The 25172-nt window shown below is 24.9% G+C and overlaps 1 protein-coding gene across 3 annotated transcripts in view; it reads left to right on the top strand.

The window, feature by feature from the left end:
* The window catches only part of LOC129619314 (influenza virus NS1A-binding protein homolog), a 58669-nt gene that overhangs the window by 30228 nt on the left and 3269 nt on the right, over positions 1-25172 (top strand). For 2 of the 3 annotated variants that reach the window (XM_055534552.1, XM_055534554.1), the window contains 2 exons: positions 24830-24948; positions 25035-25118. In XM_055534552.1, the coding sequence (XP_055390527.1) occupies positions 24830-24948; positions 25035-25118 (203 nt within the window). Of the gene's footprint in view, positions 1-7818; positions 7965-24829; positions 24949-25034; positions 25119-25172 lie in introns of those variants that run through there. The other variant, XM_055534553.1, reaches the window with a different exon arrangement.

Here is a 25172-nt window from a genome sequence, read left to right as displayed (position 1 = left end):
TGTTTATTTGTGTTTTATTTTTTTGGAGCCTTTGTGCTTTTTGTTTTGAATGTGTACAAAAAAAATTTTATGAACAAACAAAAATTTAAAAGGATTATAAAAAAGGACACAAAAAAAATTAACTTTTGGTTGTCATATCTTTCCACGTGTAATTTAAAATAAAATTATCTAAAGAAAAACAATTTGAGTAGAATGCGATAAGAGAGTAAAAAGCTTAAGGATTTCGAAATGTTCTCTTCTTCCTTAACTCCTTTAATTAGATAACCAACTATAATTTCCTTTATTTAATCGTTTTTGTTGTTTAAATGAAAAGACAAAAAACATTTAACAGGATTCCTTGTTCGTTCCAAGAAAATTTTGCTTTTAAATCAAAACCATTTAAAAAATTTTTAAAATTTCATAGATGGTTGACAATGATGTATGAGTTTTACTTGTTAATGACTTTTTTTTTGATTCAAAAGTATTTTAATGAATTTTTTATGACTTACACAAATACTTATAATATTTTTTTAATTTTTTGATTAAATTAACTTGAATTTCGCGTTCTTGTGGGAATTATTTTAGAAGAAGGATAATACACCTTATACCCATCATTCGTTTCGAATCAAATAAATTCATAAATATTTTATTTTTTATATTTTGCTTAAATGAAAGCTTAGTATTTCAGTAGATTAGCTACAATGCTTTGTTAATGTAAGGCAGTTAATGCTCAAATTTGTGCGCTCACTCAGCTGGGAACTCTATAAAATTTCGTGTTCACTAGAACAGATTTCTTCTATATTTGTATATTTAGATTAATTTTTAAAATTTTTTGTTTTACAAATAAATTTTTCGAAAATCCATTAATTTTGTTATTAATTTTTGGGTAAATAACCATCATTCGTTTCGAATCAAATAAATTCATAAATATTTTATTTTTTATATTTTGCTTAAATGAAAGCTTAGTATTTCAGTAGATTAGCTACAATGCTTTGTTAATGTAAGGCAGTTAATGCTCAAATTTGTGCGCTCACTCAGCTGGGAACTCTATAAAATTTCGTGTTCACTAGAACAGATTTCTTCTATATTTGTATATTTAGATTAATTTTTAAAATTTTTTGTTTTACAAATAAATTTTTCGAAAATCCATTAATTTTGTTATTAATTTTTGGGTAAATAACCAAAATATTTGTTTATTACAATAATATTTTTAATTATAAGAAAGAATATAACGCTATACTTTATATTATGCAGTTACTTTGTTATTTTTAATTAGAAAAATATTTTTAGAATAAACAGAAGAAAAATTAATTTTTCCTTTATTCCAAAAAATTTTCAGTATAAAATTTAAAAAACGTACAAAATAAACAAATAATTTTAATTATTACAATAGCTTTTCGCGAAAATTTTAATATTTAAACATATGCTTGCACAATAGAGGGGCGCAATAATGCACCCACATATATGATAAGCACACATGGTAAATAAAAAATCGTTAACCATTTTATAGGTTGGAGTCAATGTTTACATTTTTCTGAAAGCTTCATTCGGTAGTAAACAATAAAATAAGTTTTTTTTTATATTTAAATGCAAATAAATCGGTAGGTAATTAAAAATTATTAAAAATATTCTGTTACATGCGCAATAATGCAGAATCATGAACATGTTTACACTTTATTATTAAAATAAAAATTTTAATTATTTGAAAAATGCACTATCATTTAAATTTGTTTAAATGAGATTAAATTGTTAAGTATGTATGTACTAAGCAAAGTATATCGTTTATGTAATATGATAAGCAAAAAGTGTTATACACATAAAAATATACAATACTTCAAAAAAATCGTTTATCTTTACCTTGAATGAACGGAAGTATGTGGTAGTCAAAAATAAAGTTTGAAAATCGCTTTTAAACTGTGTTTAAATCCAAAAAAAAAATGAAATGACACTGCATTGTTAAGCAAAATTTCTACATTGACATTTGTTTTTTAAATTGACATATTACAAATAACTATTATTACCATCCTCCTTAAAAATTCTAGCATATTTCCAATTTTGTACACTAAAGTCAAAGCGAAAAGTGAATCACCTTGAGGCTGAGAAATATCAGTGGGTCTTTTTAACCTATGGGTCTCTAACCTTTTGCGGTCTCAGAGTTTTAAATTGTTGCAACACTGAATTTTACCAAGGGCTAACTATAACATTCAGTGAATAGGATTCCGAACGAACTAAATTTGAGAAATGAAAATCACAAAAAAAAAAATCTAAATCACAAAAAAACAGTGTCGGTTCAAAATACACGTGAAGAAGTTTGATAAAAATGAATAAAGATAAAGAAATTCGAGTCTAAATGCGAATTTTAAGTATTAAAGTAACTTCATAATTTAATTAATTCGAACTTGCACACTTGTAATAAGTGTAACAGCTCTATCTATGTACATATGTATGTATATGTACGTAATCTTCATGGAATTCATTCAATAAATTTTTGACAATGACAATTATGAAACTAATAATTTTCATGATTCATTATGACCCGTTATATTTGTAATAATTAAGGAAAACTAAAAAAACACGTAAATAAATTTCGAGAACCTTCAATTCTTTCTCAAATCTATTTTAACGAACTAAGTAAAAACAAAATTACGAAAAAAAGAAACGTTACTCGATTTGTCATTTTTGAATTTCAACAGCGACAAATTGACGGCAGAACGAACATTTTTTTATTTAAAGAAAAAAACATTGTCGTAATAGAAAATTTTCTATTTTTTTTTTTTTTTTATAGGAACGTTGCACATCAGCGTATTTTTTCAATTGTAATTTTCCAGTCAGACAAAAGCAGCAAAATATTCAATAAGCATTGCAAATTTTATTTATTTTTTTTTGCTTGCATGTGTGTTGTATACATTTTCATTTTAAAAGAATAAAAGAATAAAATGTGGGCGCCTCTTTGTCTTTTTTCTACTTTTCTTCCCTTCATTTATTTTACTCTAACAAAAAAATATATATAAAGCAATTATTTTTCTATAGAATTTTTAAATAAAGATCACAATAATGAAAAGAAAAGTAGAGAACTGGGGAATGTAAAGGAAACTGAATAAAAAAAAAAATGTGTAAAAAGTTATCGTACACATAATAACAGTTCTTTTTCTTTTTAAGCTCTTCCCAAGGTCATATTTACAATTTAGGATCTACCTTTGTTTGATACTTAAATACATATACATATATAGAGCTTAAGAATCTTTGAAATCGTATTACGTATTAAGTATTGCATATTCCATTTTAATATTATCACAAATAAAATATTTATTTGCCTACATATTGAAGTGCGATTTACATTTTTACAATAATGAACATTAAAGCAATTCAATATCGATTCTGAAATACGATTTGCTAGTAAATTTTTATTAGAATCAATCGGTGTTAGTCTTAAAGCGTAGCCCACAACTGCCGTTTAAGTGGTGAATTCGGCCTGCTTTCCTAAAACCGCAAGCAATACTTGATTGTTGATAAATACTTAAGATTTTTATACGCTATCGAATAGAAAATAATTGTAGGCCGTCAAATTACTAAAATATTTTCGATACGCTAAGTTAAGCAGGCAAACTCATTCAAACATCTTTTCCGGGAAAATATTTCGCAACGACATGCCCACCAACGAAGAATTCACGTGGACTATCTCTTGTATTATGGATTAAAGCTTCATTGATTTCTATGTCTCCTTCCCTTTCTCACAGAACCCGTAAGACCTCATAGTTCTTAAGCTCAATTTCCGTAGGTGTTTCTTGAATTTATAGTGTCCGGTCAGGAAACCCATGAGCATTCTAACATGAATCCTCGACATTAACCTTCAATTGGTCAAAAGTCCTATTTCTTGCCGATTTCTCAGACGCGTCCTCCTTAGCTTTTAATTAAGCCTTTGCACATATCTAAATATACGCATATTCAAATATATGTATACATTTTATAGAAATTCATTTCACTTAATTTTTTTTAATGAAATTTAAAAATGTTGCTCTCTTATGAAAATTTCTTTATACTATGACACAAGAATATTGAATTAATAAAATATGTGAGAGCAGAAAAATGAAAATTTAATTATACTGACATTCATGTATAATATGTACACATAGAGAAACGTACCTTATGCTGTGTAGTCTACTTTATTTACTATCATTATATTAAAGTAATTGTTATACATACATACAAATATGCATGCAAACGTAGCAAAACAATGGATGAATATTGTGTGTAGAGAAAATAATATAGAAAAAAAAATTGCACTCTAAAGGTTTCTAGTCTTTTTTTACCTCAGGCATATCCGTATCATGAAGAGTGTTGTCGTCGGTGACTTGAATACATTTTAGGTTGACATTATTATATTATATTGTTGCATTTCATTAAAAATTTAAATGAAATTTCCTTTTCACATGTTGTTTTTTTTTATATTATTAGGAACTAAGTATATTTCTCTTCTTATTATTTGCAGTTTTGTTGTTATTGTTAAATAGTTTTCAATGTCACCTTAATTTAATTTTCAACCTTGTTTGACACATTAAAACTATAATATAAAAAAGAAAAAGAAGGAAAAGAATAATAAATGTTTTTACAATACTATTTTTGTGTGATGCATCAACAAATAAAAGAAAATTAAAAGCCAAGGCTTGAATTTAATGGAAAAATAAAATGGGGAATGATAAACAATAATGACGAAGATATCAATGGGAATTTGTCCAATTTCAAATTAAACTATTGAAATATTTACGTATTAGGAAAGTTTTCATTGAAGTTGGGTTCACAATATTTTTATTTGTGCAGCGTGACTTGAAAAAATGTTAACAAAATTGTCGTGTATTGCGTCTACTCTGATAATTTCAATTTTCATGTAGAGAAAATTTAAGAATAAGGGGGTCCTGTTACAATCTTCGTATGTAAATCTGGTCACGTGATTAGAAAAGTGTTTTGCTCATAATTATTTCATATTTTGTTCACATTAGTCAGAAAAAATTTTAAATATTTCAAATGGAAACAATATGCTTAATATATGTAAATACGGTTATTATGTACGATTATTTATGTATTCTACATAGCATTAAACACATTAGATACAAAATAAGCTTATATTTTGTGTCATACTTGAATAATTCAAAATAAAAACGCAATTCTTTTAATTATAATTATGACGAATACTCAATTTATATAACAAATTTGTATGACAGTAAATTTTTTCTTTATATTACTTCCAGATAGTATATATAAGATTAGTATTTGTAGTCTTTTTGTCGTCTCCTCTATAAATAATTAAGTAAAAAAATATTTATTGTATAATTAATTAGAAATATATTGTGATTAATCTATTTATTCCCAGTTCAAAAATTTTGTTCAATCAATCGCAATCTTAAAATCAATCATAATCATATGCTAAAGTAAAAGATTTTAGGTGGAGTTATTCCTTTTTTAAGGAAAATTTTAATGCGGCGAAAACTCAAAACAAATTTGTCTAAATTGCATTCGCCAAAGTCAACAAATATTGGGCAATTTCACTTATAAATAGATTTTTATCGTCACTTGACGCATCGACCATCATCTATGACCATCATTTTGGTTATGCGATGTTTTGGGAATGTGTTTACATATCGTATAGTTTTAGTCCAGATTAAAAGCTTGATTCAATTTCGATACACTTGGGATAAATGGGTTAATTGAAAATCAAATGACAAGATAATCAATATGAAATTTTTAAAAAATAGTTACTCTAGAAGTTTTCGAAAATTTTTTAAAGGTAAAATGATTTCCACGTGACTTTAATGAAGCATTTATAATTATTCAATATTACTTTTATATATGTATGTAAGCTAACAAATATGTGGATATTTATGCTTATTTTAAGTAGTTGTAGCTACTTACATATTTTAATTTATTATTCATTGTCATTATGCTTAAGTATAATAAATATTACTTGAACAGTATTTTTATAATTTTGTTTCTAGTAAGTAGTACAAATTGTCATAAAATTTATTTTCTAAAATAAAAGAAAAGAAAATCAAAATTTAAGGAAAAAAAAAAAGAAAAAATAAATTTTCTTTTTAAAAGCTGTATCTGTTTCTGTTTCAGAACGGAAACATTTTTTTGATTTATGAACAATATTTTATTGTAAAACAAGAGAGGCACCATAATTATTACGAATTTTGTTTTCAAAAAGTATTATTTATAATGTTGCCATGGTACATTAACATTGTAAATTTAAGACATATCTACTTTTAACAACTTGTATTTTAATAAATTAATATAGGATTGATACCATTTCCTAAATTCGAAAATTTGTTATTGATTGATTCAATCAACTGATTGTGTACATGGTTTTAAACAAAACTAAGCGATCTTTTATATGCAGAAGTAAACAAGCAACAAAACCCTCCCAATTCAAAATAAAAGTGCAATTTTTGAACAACCCCAAGGAACTTGCCAAAGGGTACCATCAAATTATTTGGATATGTGTTCCATTTGTGGCACCTATGACTATTGGAAATTATCCTTTTTGATAAAAATGTTGTTTCGCTTCCCCTTGTTCAGCTTCTGACATTTTTAGTTTTATTTTTATTGGGCACAATTTTTTCTTCTATAGCACTTCACACTTGTGCGATAACATTGGACATCATTTGCTGCGCAATCGCTATGTTCATATCTTGCCGGAAACACTAAGATCTCAGCCTCCTTCTGAAATGTCTTGATGTCTTTGAGAATTCAAAGCAAAATTAATACAAAATTAATGTTTTTCACTTTTGTAAACAAACTTCAATTGAATGAAAACAAAAAAATATGAAAATGATAACTGAACTTTCGAAATGTTTGCTGCAACAACTAAAGTGACATTTTGAATTTGATAGTTGAAAATTTTGCACTGGGATGTTCCACAGGAATGGGAAAGCTGCACTGGGAAAAAATTTGTGAATTTTAGGCCGACATTCATCCTATAAAAAGTATTCCTTCTATTGTATCCTTGATATTTCACTTCGATCGTCAATAAGTCAATACCTTTTATAAAACCATACATACATATGTATATGTACGTAATTAGGTACTTGTATTTAGCTGCATACGTTAGTAAATATATTATGTACTTTTAATTTGGGACAACCATTTTACATCATCCAATATGTCTGCATTCAAATTTTTATTTGGGCCGGCTATAAAACAAAGTTTTTTTTGCTCTCTCATACACATTACTCTTTTCGCATTGCCTTAAAAGAAAAACCAAAAAAAAAAAAGGATAAGTAAGAAAAAAATGAATTTATATTGGCATGTTGCCAAAACAAAAAACTAGAATAAAATAAAATTTTTATTTGTTGTTGCTTACTTGCTTCTCTATAGTGGTTTGAATATCTCTGTCTCCTCTGCTAGAAGAAAAGATAAAACTTAAACTCAACCAACAACCAAACAAAAAAATCACATTTTTACAAAATTTCATCTATCAAATTTTTAGTTCAGTTCAGTTCAGTTCAGTTTAAAAGTTTATTATGGTAGATTGTGCGGAGAATATTTCCGTCGCGGCCACACAAATTAAACGGATTTCGTATATTTAATTATTTTCGTATTCTTTGTTTTTTTTCTCTCTCTCTCTCTCTCTCTATCTGTCTATCTTGCCTGAAAATTAATAATAAAATAGAGAGAAAGTTAATTTTTGTACATATTACATATAAAAATTGAAATTCTCATTGAAAAATTCTAGAAAGGCAATTGAACTGTGTGTGGAAAATTTTTGTTTTTTATTCAATAAATAAAAAATTATTGTAAATTATTTACAAAGTTGTTTCTCAATAGAAAAGTTGATATTTTTTAGACGTTGAAATAATAGAATAATAGTTACAAATTGATTAAAATATTTTAATCTTCAAAATTTAAAATAGTTGATTTTGTGTGTTAGAACAATTGAAACACAATGAAATTTGAGAATTCTAAAGAGCCGAGCATTGAATCAGAAACATGTAAGTCAATCACTTTATGAATTAATTAAGTATTTTCTTAAAGAAACCATAGTGAAATTTTAATTAAATAGCCAATTATTCTCTCCGTCTGAATAAATATTATTGTATAACAAAATTTGATTAGTGATTTAATTTTAGTTGTCAATTGTTATACAATTTTAAAGATTTTACAACGAAAAATAGCAACTTATGTGAACTTAGTTTATTTTTAATAGCCTTTATATAAATTTGATTTTTCGATTTTAATTGAATTGCGTTTGGGTTTTTAAGTTTTATAATAAAAAGATTTTAGGATTTTCCCTTAGTAATCTCATTTTTTTTTTTTTGCTCTTTAATTGGATTAAGGTGAAATGTTTTATTTCTTTTTTCTCTATTATTGTGTTTCAAAGTCCGTTATGATTTTTTTTTGTGTGTTTAAATAAGCGAAAAAGAAACACATGTTTTATTATAGATTTAAAAAAATAGCTCACACGTGCTTTATATTTTTAACAAATGATTTGATTTAAAAAAAAAAATTAAACAAAGGAGAGCAAGTAAGATGATAGCTGCGTAATGCGAAATTAGATTTGAAATTTACGTAAATATTATATTGGGTGGTATTGGGTTTGTTGCTAAAATGAAAATCGTGTATAACCACAAGAATCATGTAATTAGTTATAAAATTATGTGAAAAAAAATTTTTAAATGCGACAATGAAATCGTGCTTGAAATTGCATTAGAACGTTTTTTTGGGCTGCATAGTTTGCGTTACTTGCGATTCTAAGTATTTTTTCTTATAGGTTTCCAGATACAAGAACGTAGTCATTAGTTGATTGAAAGCTCACTTACATTTGCACAGCCGATCCATTATACATTACTTCTGTGGTCGCTAAATACTCAATTCTCTTTGAAAAGCAAAACAGACGACGTAATGAAGTTTGAGTGGCATTGCAAGAATGTAAAATTAATTTTTTATTCCAATTATGAAATTCAGATGTGGTTTTCTTTCTAGAGTTCTGACTGTTATAGTCTTAGGGTGGAGTTATGAAAGGCAACAGGGTTTTACATGCCTTAATTGTTTTCTCATTTTAATTCCTTCTGTTAATCAAAGGACTTGTTAAGTTCGTATGGTGACCACATCTAATACATAAGCGAAAATTTCATCTACCCCCATATTACGATCATATACGGTAATTTCTATTCTCTGTTATAATGAATTACTTACCTGCCCTTTTTTCTTCTCAAGTTCCAAATAAGCCCGTCACATTCTTTATAAATTATAAACGGTTTGTTATAAGAAATCTTACTTATTTTTTTTTAAAAAAGCACGTTTTAATTTCAACTTGCCACATATTTTTTAACAAAAAAAAATTCATCACATGTGAAATTTTTATTAATAAATTTTTTTTTATTTTAATTAATTTAATTTATTCTAATTTTGATGATGGGAAGCTTTTTATTAAAAAAAAAAAAAAAATTATTTATGTGAGAGAAAACTTGTCTTACATACTGTTATCTGCTACTTAGCTACCCACCTGCTTATTTCTCGTGAATTTATTTAATTTTAATGAGTTTCATATAAGTATGATTTGTTACAATTTTTGTTTATTATAACTTGCATAAGTACTTATTTATGTCATGAACTTTTCAAATTAAATTGAAATTAATCAGAATTACAGGAAAATAAAAAAAAAAATAAAAAAAAACTGAACAAGAAGAAAATTTGTAATTTAATTAGTTTATAGGGGGAAATATGTAATTATATATGCCATACATACAAGTATATATCGTATATAAATAAAAATATTTTTAATTAATTGAAAAAATAATGTTAAAAAAATTAAAATCTCTTTTGATGGTGGTTATTTTTCTAGATATTCTTCATGTATCCATAAATTATTTGATTGACACCAGTATCCTGGCATATGAGATTACTAAAATTAGAAATGAATATTTGCTTGACACGACGAAAGTGAAATTTTTCTTCAAATTTTATTTGACTTTGAATTCTTACATAAATTAAAAATTTTTACGTCAAAAAGTTTTCTAACTTGAAAGGTTAGACAGATTGTAGCTCCAAAGGTGATTTCTAAGCTTGGAATGTCCCGTCAAGACACAGATGAGAACTCTCACCTGATGCCTGCTCAATCCTATGATCTTTCTAAAGATATATGGTTAAAATATGGTTATTACTCAACGTTATTTAATAATTGACTGAAAATTAAAGTAATACTTATTAAAATTACTTTATTTTTTGAAAGAAAAAATCATAATTCACATTTTGAAGGTTAAGTAAACATTAAGTATTAAATTTTAATTATTAACCATTTACCGTTATTTGTTAATTACGTATTAAAATTTTTATAAATTGTTCAGTTAATTTTATAATGAAGCATGTATGCTAAAATATGCGGCAAAACCATCGTTTTAATTCATAATTCTGTTAATTTTTAATATAAAACGGAAATTAATTTCACGAATACATACTTACATATTCATGTATAAGAAAATTTTGCAGATTTTGCCATTTGCACATATTTAATATCGAGAATTTGGGAGTTACCCAATATTCACAATAGTGAATACTATTACTAATATAGCACATACATATTTTCAAAATTTGAATTCTAAATAAAACTTTCTTATTAATAAAATTTATTTTTGAATTTTGTGGAAAATGCGGTCATGACAATATTACAATTCATAACAAAATGGTACATTTTTCTATTGAAACATACAAAAAAAAAATTTTACATCGCAATTTAATTAGTCATATACGAGAGTACCTATGTGAAAATTCTAAAACAGTAGGCCTCTAAAGCATAAAAACACAACACAGAATTGCCATTTTTGAAAAACAAAATTATGAGACAAGTTGACAAGTTTGACCAAAAAAATGTTCTTATAATTAATTCATCGCAAACTGCCTCTCAAATTTTGACATTATCCTGTTGGTCAAATAACTTTGTAATCTCTTAAATGATATAATAATAAAATTTAACAAACATTCTGCAATGTCTTACTACGTCAAATTCCTTAGTTAAGTCGATAACCACGACGCCGACATAGTGTCCTTCTTCCATTGCATCGTACATATCTATATTCTAAAATTGCTGCAATAGCTGAATCTGTACCACTATTTTCCAAAAAATCACATTGGTTCTTATAAAAGCTGCCAGATTTTATAAATTATTTACCGTTATTTGATCTAATCTGTGCGCTACATTTTACCTTTTAAATTCATTACAATTTGTTGAATTTCTGCTTCCGTAACTGGTGTCAGAAAAATTATTTTATTATTTATATATTTTTCAGACAATCTTATTTGCGACTTTTGTGTTCTGAATCTGTTTCAAAATATTTTCACCTAATTCATTGAAAAACATGTTTAGTGTTTCTGCTGTGTCGTGATCAGTTCTCATTCTTTCCCCCTTTTTATTTATATCACATAAATTGGACGTTCTTATCATTCTTATTACTTGCAGGACTAGTAAATATATTCCATAACTTTCTAGAGTCGCTTTCTGCTTTTTCAATTTCATAAATTAAATGCTGCCTTTTAGTCTCCTTTATTATTTCTTTCACTTGCTTCTTAATATTAATATATTTTGCTCTTTTATCCTTGTTGTTTGGATCTTTCTTGTGTTTATCATACAAAGATTTTCTATGTTTTGATTTTCTGAGTATTAAAGTAGTAATCCAACTATTATTTCTGGTTCTAAGTTGCGTCGTTTTTGTGCATGTTGCTTTCGTTTTGCGTTTTGTATTGATCAGTACATCAATTTCCGTTATGTCTATATTGTTCATTTGCTTATTATAGTTTATCATAGTCTAATCTGTGTGTTACACTAATTTTAATATAAAAATTCAATAATTAATATAAAAATTCTGAAACGGCTCGGACAAGAGGTTTTTTACAACTACTTGTATGTAGTAAATTTGATCTATTGTGTCGTTTATAGCAACACTATTTTTACATAATTTAATTTACTTGAAAATATTTTTGACAAGATTTTCCGGTTTTCTATTTTTTGTTACCTTTACACATACATACTTACAATGTAGAAAAATTTAATAAAATAGATTTGATATTCCAATGTAATTTGTTTAATCAATAAAATTCTTATACTCTTACGATTTTTCATGTTTTTCCGTTTTCGTGTCTGTACGTATGTAAGTAGATAAATAAATTTACAATATTATAAAATGCTCTTTTTCTTTTTACTGAAAAAAGGGGGCCAAGTGAAAAAACACAATATTATGTACATACATACGTACCAACGTCAGTTAATATTATTTGTGTTCCATTTATGTGTTCAAATTATTCATGAGTCATGAGCTTTTATTCGTAGTTTTTAAGTGGAACGCTCTTTTTCGATGAGCAAAACATAACCTTATATTTTTTTTGGCATACCCATATTTTTTCATACAGGTTTAAATTTTTAATTGTTCAAATGTCAATTTAATAAAAAATTACATTTCAAATATTATAACTAATCTAAGCATCGCTGGCATTAGTGTAGTTTTGCTTAATTTTGGCTTGCTCATGAGTAGTTTAAACATTTAAATGGAACGCATATATTCATTCTAGAACTCTAGATTGCATGTACAATTAGAAAGACAACAGTGTGTATACCTATTATGCGGATGTACGGATGTATATGTAAATATAAAAATGAATATTATTCTTTTATTAAAGCTTTTATATGTTCATATATTATGAATGTATATGTGTGTATAGCTAGAACTAAAAATTTGCACGTATCAAGGAAATTATGTACGTCACATTTTATAAAATGTGATGTTTTTTTTTCTCTTTTTTTTTTCTTTAATTCAAAATTAAAGGTTCAAGGTTTTAAGAATATCCTGTTAATCCAGATGAGATATTTATAATGTATAGTACCTATTTGTATGTATTAGTGTATTATATGGGTATTAGTGTAATTATTATAATGAAAATTATAATATTTTTAATACTTATGTTTATCATAATAAATAATAATTTTACACGAAAAGAATAAAAATTATAGATGGAAAAATTATACATACTCGTACGTTTGTCTTTTTTTTTTTACAAAAATTATTTTAATATCCTCTGGCATCATTATTTTGTATAAGAAAATTACATTGAATGAATAGTAATTACAATTAGCTGATACAATCATTATCATCTCTTTTCACTTATGTATGTTTTAGGTAATATTGTGTCTGTTAATATGCAACAATATCTTTTTTTCGGGAGGAAAAAAGTATAAGGATACGTGAATTTTATGAAAATTAACACCAAAAAATTAGCAAATTTGAGATAAATGCAGAAAAGTTTTGGAAAATATTAATATAATAATGAAATTGTGAACACGTTTTGTGAAAATTTTGTTTAATTGCGGTAATTTCCGACAACCATCATCAATGTGATGATTATGTCAATCAAGTCATTTGCAAAATGGCAGTCATACCTATAAAAATAAAACCACTTTTGTTAGCTCACGTATGCTGTAACACATGAATAATAGAATTCATGACACTAGAGTGTGTAGAAGTAATGGAACTCATGATTTTTGCAAATTCGGTACAAACGACGATCTGGAAAAGTACCTTCTTTTAAATCAATTTATTTTTAACAATTGTAATTTTATAATATTATTAAGGCCGACTCATGCATACCATAATTATTTCTATGAAAGCGTAACACAAAAATCACATTAGTAATAATAATAATTTTGTTAGAGTGGCCGGCAACATGAGCTTCCATTTGAAAATTTGAAAAACAAACGTTACATCTGCGATTTTCCATTTTTTTTGCCAAAGCGGGATGTCAATGGTCTATATTGAAAAGATGGAAGTATTATGGGATTTTCCCAGGAAAGGTGACGTAGCGCAAATCAAATGCTCTATCAGCCAAGTTTGAATGAGTCCGACTGCAAAAATTTTAATCAACAAAGAACCTAAGATAAGTAAAAGAAATCAAGGGAATGGTCTTTTATATTTTTTCTTCTATTGAAGAAATTATAAAAAAAAAAATTCTTTCTTAATTATTTACGTATGTAAAAAAAAATACTGAAAATTTCTTTTAATAGGTCATCATTTTGGAATATCTGATGTTAAAGCAAACATTTTCACATATCTATAATTAGAAATAATTTTTAACTTTTAATTGACTGACGTATTTATAATATAATTTTACATTCAAACACACATACGTACATATGTAGGTAAAGATTAATTATGTTTTTTCCATTTTTCGAATATAAAAATAATTTTCTAGAAACAGAGAAGAAAATATTTTTTTTCCATCATTTTAAAGAAAAAAAAAACATGTTTTTGTAATCTCAGCACTCTTGTTAAATAAGGAATGTTTTCAATTTAATTAGAAAATTTTGAATTATTGCCGTTTTTAAAAGTGCTTGTATAAAAATAGTCTGTTTCTTCCAGTCATCTCAAAAATTTTTAAAACATTGACGTACATAAATAATAAAAATTAAATTAAAAAGTTATGGAAATTTTATTAAAAAAAAATTAAATAAATTTTTTTTTGCGCATAAAAATTTTGGTTGAACTTGGCATTTATTTGCCACTTGACGTTTTTTACAACCATTTTAAAGTAAACAATGCAAATAAGTTTGACGTAAATCAAACTAATCATTGCCATTTCTTAATTTGTTGCAAAATATTTTACAATTCATATTGGTATAAGCTGTTTTATTCATACCCCTTGGCCCTATTCTCCAAATTTCGGAATATAGAATAATTTTCAAATAATTTAATATTTTAATAAGTAAATGGCTATTACTAATAATTTATAAAATTTCTTTAATAAATAATGTTAACGACCCGTAAAGAAAACCTTTTTTTTTTGTACATCAATTCTAGCAAATTCTATAAGTACAATATAAATTGCTAGAAGTGAACAAAACAATTTTCTATTAAAAATATTTTAAAATATTGTTGTTTTATTTATTAAGTAGCTTATAAATTTCAATTTTATTATTATTTTTGAAAAATTTTATCAAAAACATTATTTTTAATGAAAAAAATTGCAACCAAGAACAATTTTTTTTTTTGGTTAAATGGTGTGTAAAATGTTGGAGAATACAAAAAAAACTAATTTTGTTTTCTTGGTTTTTTTTTGTTTTACTATATAATTGAAAATGTTTGCCAAGCCAAAATAAATAAAAAAAATTTTAGACCATAAAAAATGGTTTATAAATGTGTTAGCAGCTGATAAATATTTTTGTTCGCCCCATACTCCTCCAACCTTGTTTTGTAAATAAATTTTTGAGACCGTTTAATAATTTGGATGCAAAAATATTTTTAACAATAATTTTCTTTTAATTCGTGTATCCTTTTTAATTATATAAAGTGTGGTTGAATTTTGCTTGCTGTCATGAACAATTTAATAGACTTGTGTTTACTATAACTCAACAAATTTTATAGAAATTATGCATAAATTCCACATTCCAACAATGTACACTTTTAACGCTAAATGTTTTTTATTTAGACCCAACATAACCAAAACTTGAAGTAGTATGAAAAGAATGAAAATTTATTTAAATTGGTTGTTTACATGCCATGATAATTTATAAACAAAAATATTGTGAATTAAGACAGTTGATCATGCCAATTCGAGTGTTATGTGAATTGTAAAAATGTTGTGTTTGTTCAAAATTTGAAAATTGTAGCTTCTGAATAATTTGGTTTTTCAGAAATTATAAAAAATTAGAGGTATGATTACAGTTCGGTAGTTATTTGAGTACTTCGTCAGTTACTTGAGTACTTAGAATATAGTTATTTGAGTTTTTAAGTATCTTATTGTATTGTTCTGTGTGTTAACGATTTTCAGTCTAAGTAAGTACTGAAAGTCTACAAATAAAAACGGATGTGCGTAATGCAATTGCCAAAAACAATTGCTTCTAATGTAATTTTAATGTATGCTATCGAAATTGCCGCGCATGAACTGCATTGGACTTCGAATTTCCAATTCCAACAAATTTGATAATCGCATGCCGCGTTCATTTAAGTGGCTTCTACACAACATTTTTAAATTTACACTATATAAAAAATTTGAATTGTACGTAAATGGTGTGAAAAACAAAATTTTATTTTATTTTTTATATAATATAATCAAATCATTTTGTCGATTAAATTTATTCACTCAATTGGGAATATTAAATAATATGACCATGAACTTCATCAAATAAAGAAAAGTTTATTTACCAAAAAAAAAAGTGTTAAATTTTTTTTCTTGTTTTGCTTACATCGGTATAAACCCCTATATGTAAGTAAAATGAGAAAAAAAGGTTGTATGAAATTAAATTAAAAGTTATTCGCTAATTTTGCGATGAATAAAAAAAAAATAAGAAAATAAAAAATTTAAAATTGAATTTTAGAATTTTGAAATAAAATCGTGATTAAAGAGACAGAAATAGAGATATTGACAGGAATAAGATGACAATGTACTGTCATTTGTGAAAAAGTGATTTGAATTAATTGGATTGAAAGTTGGAATTGCGTAGTTTCTTTAGTACCTTTTAGTACATTTTTTACTTTTGGTTTAGGGGAAAATATATACCAAGTATTTAAATTTTGACAATTATGTTTGTACAAAAACTGTCATCAACATTACGTCAATTTAATTTTGTGAATTTTTTTTCCTTTGAACTCGTTCTATATTTTGTTTAAAATTCAATTTAATTTGATTGTAATTTAACATTTTTCATTTTACATCTAGTAAAATTTGTTTATATTGAAATTCGTAACATGTTTTTGAAGATTATCTCATAATTATTATAATTTTTTTTTAACATACAACCTTGAGGATTAAATTAAATATTTGTATAAATAAAATATTGTTAGTTAGATTGTTAACTCAATTCCTCATATAATATCGTTATACCCGAATAAAAATCAAAAGTTATTATATAAAATACTTATTCTAATTAAAAAAAATCCTAATCATTCATTCCATTTATTTCCAAATTAATTTAAAATCGAACCAAATCATTTCATGTTTGCTAATTTTCAATATAATTTTTTGGTTTAAACACACAAAATATAGCAGCACACTTATTTCCGACCAATTAAAATTTTGGCAATACCATAAATTAAATATAAATACTTATACAAGCTTTATAAATGAAACAAAATTGAAAAAATGAATGACCTCACAAAAAAATTATTTTGGCATTTCATTTTTTTTTTAAACAGCAAAATCAATCATTTGAAAGTTGATAAATTTTTGACAGAGAGGCAATTATCATAGATTTTACAAGTAAATATGTATGTACATTTAAATTCTGAACAACACAAAAATTTCTGTCTCGTACATTTCTCATTGTATTCTACTCCATTCGACCATTCCAATAACAGCAATCATGTATACGGTCGTCATTTCGTCGTATTTTTTTTATTTATTCGTATAAAATTTTTATAAGTATTTTTTCATTCAAAAAAATCCCTTGTTGATTTTATAAGTATAATAAATTTAAAAAGTATAAAATTTTATTAATTTGATTTTACATATTGAAAGATTAATAGGGGGCGAAAATTATTGAAAATTTTATGTACATAGTGTTGCCATTTATAAATGAAAAGAAATTCGGGAATAGACATTTTGCGTTTTTTATTATGACACCTGATATTAACAGCCTAATCGTGTACCTCGCTTTCTCATTTAACTTTTTATTCATTTTCGAATAAGAATTCTCCTCTTCTCTAATCGATACGAAAAATTATAGTCATTTCTTTTTCAGATAAACGATCGTGCCTTATATTAAAACGAAATGTTTCACTTGCTTATTTTTCAAATGCAATGCTTCAGTCATTAAATTGCCTTATATTTTTGAAAATTTAATAAAAATATCTCTTATAATCACAGAAATCGCTAATAAAACAGAAAACTTATTGCTTAAATTCAAGAAATGCCTTCAAAACCTAATAAATTTCTATGAATATTCGAAGTATTGGATTTTTCATGAATTTTACTTGTCTAGATTTTGAATACTTGGACACCATACTTTAAATTTACGTTAGCATTAACAATTTTGAAATCCTGAAGGTTATTGTAGTTCCTGTTTCACTTTCGTTTTCAAAATGCGTGGCAAAAATTTTTTCGAATCGTATATACAACAGGTACATAACAAAATTTCTAAAATTCGATAAAATGAAAATTCTTGGCAACATTGTGCCAAAATACTTGAGTTTATAAAAATTTTAATTATTTAATAAATTTTTTTTTCTTAATCAGAATTAAAAATTCAATTGACACTTGTTGATAAAAATTTTTTCTTAATAAAAAAAAAAAATATTTTTAATGTTATCGAACTTATATGAAATTCGCTGAATAAATCGCGTAAAAAAAATTTATAAATAATTTAAGTACAAGAGCCATCGAAAATAAATTCTTTTTATATTTTTATAAAAATATTAAATGAAAAATTTTTATCACGTGAAATTTGCGCAAAAAACAAAAAAAAAGTAGGAAAAAATTCGAAAACAAATCAGGAGATAAAAAATTTTTTTTTTCTTGAAAAAATAACAATAATAGCAACAGCGGCAGCACATAATAAAAAATCGAAAATTTTTGAATCGTGAATTGTGAAAATCGTGATGTTCTAATTTTAAAAAAAAATATAATTTTAGTATTTTTAGCGAAATTATTTATTTTATTTGTTTCCTTTTTTGTTTTTTTTTTTTCGGTCGTAATAAGTAACAATAACATTGTGAAAGTCACCATATTTTTGATGATGCTTTATAAATTTTGTCGCTTTTTGTGTAGACGCTTTGTAATCTTTCTAATGATAAAGACTACGCATGCATAAGTATATTGACTTCGTAATTATTTGACGTTAATTAAAATTTGTAAAAAATTAAGAGAAACTGTAATTGAGTAAAAATTGTTTTCGAGAGAATTTTCCTAATTAATTTATTAAAAATTTATGGCTTTTTTCTTTAAAAATAAATTACGTCAGCAAATTGAATGACAGTAAGTGATAGGCAAAAAACTTGACAATTGGTGATTGTTTTGAAGAAAACTTGAAAAACAATTGTCTTAAGTATTGGAAATAAATTAAAATTAATGTTTTAATTGATATTAAGCTTTCAAGCACAATAATTGAATATCAAAACTTATTCGCCAGTATGAAAAAATATTCGTAAGTGTATTGAGATCTAAACAGGGCTCCGATAATTCATATTTCATTCACGTTATTTAAACTCAATTAAAAATAACTGATTAATAAATTTAATGATTGTCAATGATATATGTTTGCCCTATCGGCTATTTGACACAATTCTATGGCAACATAAATTATTAACAAATATGTTTGTGCGTATATGTTTGTTTGTACATAAAGAACATTTTGTTTACCATTTAAACATTAATTTTAATATTTTCTATTTTTTTTTTTAAATAATTAACTATTTCATGTTCAATGTCATTTTTTAACTGATTGTATATAAAATCATAGATGCCATATGTCAAGTAATACTTGATTATTGATTAAATATTCAATAACAATACAAATATTGACAGATAACAATTTGACAAAAACAAAAATCATTCTTTTAAGCTAGAAAGCTTTTAATGAATGAAAACCTGAACATTTTTTTCGTTTCCGTGACAACAATATTAAAGAATTTTTACGTTTATTAAAATCAAACACAAGTAAGTTAAGTAAGAAATAAAAAAAAGATCAACAATGGGGAATGAGCCTAAAAAATTTGTTTTTTTGTTTTTTTTTTCAAATATTTTGAAATTTGTAAAAGTATGCGTGAGTCACAAGAGTGACCTTCTACTATTGTTCTTTTTATGTGGTTAATTTATTGATTTAGTAATTTAATTTTTTGTTTTTCTCATACATATACATATACGCAATATAAGGTTAATAAATTCTTAGTTTAAAGATTTCGTAGTTAAGTCATTTTTTAAATTTACATATATACTAACATATCAAATCTATATAATAATATGAAAGCTATAGTTAGTTGAAAAGACAGTTGACGAGGTCTCTAACATGACCATTCAGCACTAAGTCAAAAAGAGGCTCATTGTCAAACTTCCGTAATCCATATAACGTCTTTTTATAAAACCTACAATAATTCTCTGAAAGAGCTACTCCAAGCTACTTAATTGAAATTTAATGCATTGTTTCCTGTATCAGGTTTGATTAGTTGATGTGTATGTTGAACGTTCCTCCCTGCTGTGTATGTTGAACGTTCACTACCTTGTCATTCTAACAACTAATTTAATATTTTTATGATGATTAATTTAATCTTTAAATATATGAATGAGAATAATTTTCATAATAATAATTTTCTTATGAATAATTAATTAAAATAAATTTGCTGGAAAAAAAAAGTAAATGCAGCGAAAAACTATGTGTGTATTCAAAAACAAAAAAAGGCTGGTTACACCTCGGGGGTTAAAGAATTTTCGCCACATACAAAAGGAATGGGTATATACATACAATTTTATTCCGAATGAATTATTTATTTTTGAATTAGATTTTTTATTCTTTCAAATAGAATGAATTTTATGGAATAGGTTTTGTCCTGCAATGCATGCAAATGACACAATTGAATAAATAATTGAGGTGAATGATATTTTTGTCCTTAATTCGTATGCTAATAAATAATATTCACCACATTCACAAAATATTATATAAGTTATGTGTATGTTTGTTTAACAATACATAAGTATGATAAATATTTTATTTAGTTTATGGTATGCATAAAAAATAAAAGAGGATAACAAAATATTTGAAAAAAAAAAGACCAAAACCAATAAATCAATCAGTCAATCAATCAATAATTGAAGGTTAATGGTTATAAAATAAATGTTGACATTAATTTTTAATATACATATATACCATAAATATGTATAAGTGTAATACTTACATGGAAAGGCCATCCAATTTTTTCCTTGCGTACTAACTATATGTAGGTGGCACACGTGTGTCATGAATAAATGAGTCTAACGTGTACAAATATGTGCATGTATGTATAAGTAAACTTAATAATTTTATAATAACCATCGTTATTTGAAAAAAGCATTCCCAATATATTATTAATGATGACATTATGTGGTGTATTAAACCTTGAACTTGAAAATGAATTAAAAAATTTTTTTATTGAATATAATAATTAACTATTTATGAATGGTAAGGGCTAATATATCTATATATGTATGTAGGTTATATAGGTATGCTACTTATATAGGAATGAAAATTGGTTTAATCTATATGCACACTAATGTAATCATTTACATATGTAAATGAATAACTGATTGTAATTATATTAATGTGTGCATTTAATATTAATGAAAATGAATTACTTTTGATTACCTTCATAATATATTTATAATATTTTTTATTACTTAATTATCAAAGAAATTAAATTTTGTTAATGAAAATTAAAATAAATTATTTAATAAACAAAATTTGTATATAGCATGCAAGTATGCAATTACATGATTATATGAAATTGAATTTACTTAACAATATTTTCTCAATTACAAACCTTTTGAGAGAGTAAAATTGACAGTGACATTTTAATTAAAATTTGATAATTAATTTAGTGCACTACTATAATAACAATATGTGACAATACATACATCCAAAATTAATTAAACGTCTTATCCTTCCAACTTCTATCCATTTCTAATTTAGGCACACGTCTTGAATGACATTTTGTCTTGTCAAATTCATCTCAATCGCACAATGTATCGGTGTTCGTACAATAATAATAAAATTATATTCTATGTAATTTAAAGTAATAATTGCTTTTTTTAAATTAATTTTAATAATGGAATATATAATATTAATTTAAATTACAAAAATACAATTAAATTAAATTATAATTAAATAATTTGTTTTTGTTTTTTTTTAAGAAAATGCTTACTTTCTGAATTTGTCACAATAACTACAAGTGCATTCTCAATAATGGCAATTTTCCAAAATTCTATTAAACAATAAAATGAAAAATAAGTAATCGAATTTATTTGCCAAAAAAGAAAAAAAAAAACAGAAAAAGAAATAATTTTTGAATGAAATCCAAACTGACATGACATTTAAAGACATAATTCGTTAAACTTTTGACAGATGAGAATGCAATTTTATGCATTAAAAGCCAAAACTAAAATTTAATTATTGTGTACAGAGTATACTTGAATATACTAATAGATATGTATGTTTAAACATAAAAATAATAGGTACATAGTACATTTTCAACAAGTGAGAAAAATTATAAAAGAGAAAGTGATTGTTTCAATCAATTTGAACCACAAATGAATGTATATATAGGGAGAAAATTTTAATGGTGTGATAATAGAAATTAATAAGATATTTTTCATTGGAAAATTTCTTTGTAGAAAAGTTTTAATATTAAAGGTTGAAACATTAATTTTTACTTTTTGCATATTGTTGGTAGTAGGGGTGTTGGTAATTATATTGTGACCATTTTAGTTCATTATTCGTGTAATGGACATTCACTTGTTAGAAATTATCATCCGCACTCAGTTTTATCTAGTCAGCAAATACAAATGATTTTTTTTTTATTTTCAAATGAAATTATGGTTGTTGAATCAGGAAATATGTGCGTTAGCAACGTAAATTTATAATTGACATATAGTTGATCGAACTGTCTTTGAAAATACGAGTATGATTATTCTTATAAATAACGTCTGTTTCCTTTTGAAAACTTATTAAAATAAATTTTTTAAACTACAATGCTTCCTATTTATGTATGTGTTACATAAATATTATAATTATAGGATAGGATATGTGCACTCATATTCAAATTTATACAAATATACATTGCTTCTCCAAATCGTTTTTATCTTGAAACCGTTAATTAAATTACGATGACTTGCCGAAAAGTATTTGGTAAGAAAGTCATTAATTATATTTCAATATTAGAGGCATGAAGTAGTTAACGTGCAATATAATTTAATTTTCATGTTTGCCTACCTTAATTTCTACGAACGTTCGAACTGACATACAAACACAAGTACTTATTTTTAATTCCCATTTTTGGCACAAATTTTTATATTTTTTTTTATTTTTCTATAATTTGTTTTTTTTTCTCCCCATTGTCTTTTTGTGCATATGTACTGATATTACTACCTACCCTAAATAAAATCACCTTGAGATCGTCGTCCAATTTTTAAAATTAATTGAAATAATTCTCAATTTTTTTTTGCTTCTTCTGATATATTTTAATTTTATTACATTTTGTATGTATATTTTATTTGATTTTATCAGAACAATGAACTTTTTCACTACTTTAATGTACTTTTTACATACATACAAACATACATATAACAAAATAATTCATGGTGAAAATAAAATTATTCTTATTTTGAGAATAAAAGTATAAGAAAAAAAACATTGGGTCTAATGGGAAAATATTCTTTTAGCAACAAAGAGTAAATAAATAAAAAAAAGAGAAAAAAGCAAGAGTGAAAAATAAAAAAATAGAAAAGAAAACAAAAATAAATAATTGCAACATTTAACTTAGAATAACGGTTTTAATTTATAGAATATAGATATGGGGGTTCTCGCAGCACATACCTCCACTACATACATACATACATACGTATATGTACTCAATTTATATTTATAAATAAGTAGGTCGTTAATTTGCATTGTGATGTCGTATGCGCGGTTTTAATTTTGTGGTTTATTGCTTTGTACTTTTATTTTAATTTGTTTTGCTAATTGGCATAAAAGCTCATTCAACTTTTATTTTGCATTTTCGTTTTTTTTTTTTTTTCTAGTTCACATAAAAATACGATAAAAATTATTTTTATTTACTTTCTAGATGGAAAATTTTCTGATATCAAAGTCTTTTTTTATATACAATTATGCACTTATTTTGTTATCTAATTCATTTAATTAAGAATTGTTTTATAAAAAAAAAAAAATGTTATGTCATAAATAAAAATTTATGAATTGTCACTGTATGTAGATTTTTACCTATTAGAGGGCTGCGTTCCGTTTGTTTACACTTGCATGCATTAAGCGTATTCCTTTAAGTGCTTCTCACACCCTCTCTCCAACAAAAAAAAAATTGTAATAAATGCACAAAAAAAATGTTGTCCTTAAAGTGCTCAAGGCATACAGATTCAAATAGGCTCAATATTTGTAAATTTTAAATAAAAGGAACCAAAATTAATTCCGATTATTTGAAAAATAATATGTGAAATTATGTTTTTCAGATTTTAGTTCGAAATATTCGATGCCCTTAATTTATGAAGTTGAAAAATTCCTAAACATGATGAAAGAGAAATAATATTTTGTTTCGTCAGATGTCACCCTTATCTTGTGGTATTAGCCTTATAATTTAAATTGACAAAGAAATCTTTTGTGAGGAAATCTGAAAATAAAAATAAATTAGTAAAACAAAAAAAAATATTTTTTACATAAATAATTTATATTAGTTGTATATATAAAGAATAGAAGAAAAGATATTTTATTTCGTGGCGTATTAAATTTGAACTATCCTATACATTTTTATGTATGTATGTACGTATACTATATAATATGTATGACATATTTTAATATATTAGTGACATCTAGTTGCTATGTTAACTTCATTAAATATTTGAAATACTCAATATATTCTGAACAGAAAACTGACACGCAAGAAATATTTAAATTTTTTTTTTACATGACTTTAATATCAAAATAAAAAGAGAAAATTTTGTCCAATATGTTAATTTTGAAATATTTCTAGAACAAAAGATTTTGATTTTTTCGAACCTGAAGCAATAAAATATAAAAATAATTATGCATTTTAATAAACATACATACATAAGTACATAAATAAAATACTATTTTACATTATACATACATAAATAAAATACTATTTTATTTTTTATTTATTTTCAGACGAAACCTGTGAAGATGCTGGTTTACTTAAATTCATCGATGATGAAATGAAAGCATCATTCCTTCAAAGTTTACACACAATGCGAAAACATCGTTTGTTCTGTGATGTTGTGCTTAATGTAAATGTTTATTTCATTTTAATTTTAAATTTCAAAATAAAATACACGTGCTAATTATTTCTCCGTTATCTTGTTTCTTATTTTAGGTTGGAAATTCTGACATTCATGCTCATAAAAATGTTTTGGCTTGTGTTTCTCCATATTTTATGGAGCTTTTTAGCACCGATCAGGTTGGTTTTCAAACAAATTTTTTAGATTATAATGAAATAAATGCTTTTTTTTAT

Source organism: Condylostylus longicornis, unplaced genomic scaffold, assembly GCF_029603195.1.
Source record: "Condylostylus longicornis isolate FDR11 unplaced genomic scaffold, ASM2960319v2 ptg000011l, whole genome shotgun sequence".
NCBI classification, from domain to species: Eukaryota; Metazoa; Arthropoda; class Insecta; order Diptera; family Dolichopodidae; genus Condylostylus; species Condylostylus longicornis.
Note: the sequence above shows the minus strand (reverse complement) of the source record. Positions and strands in the feature narration are given on the sequence as shown.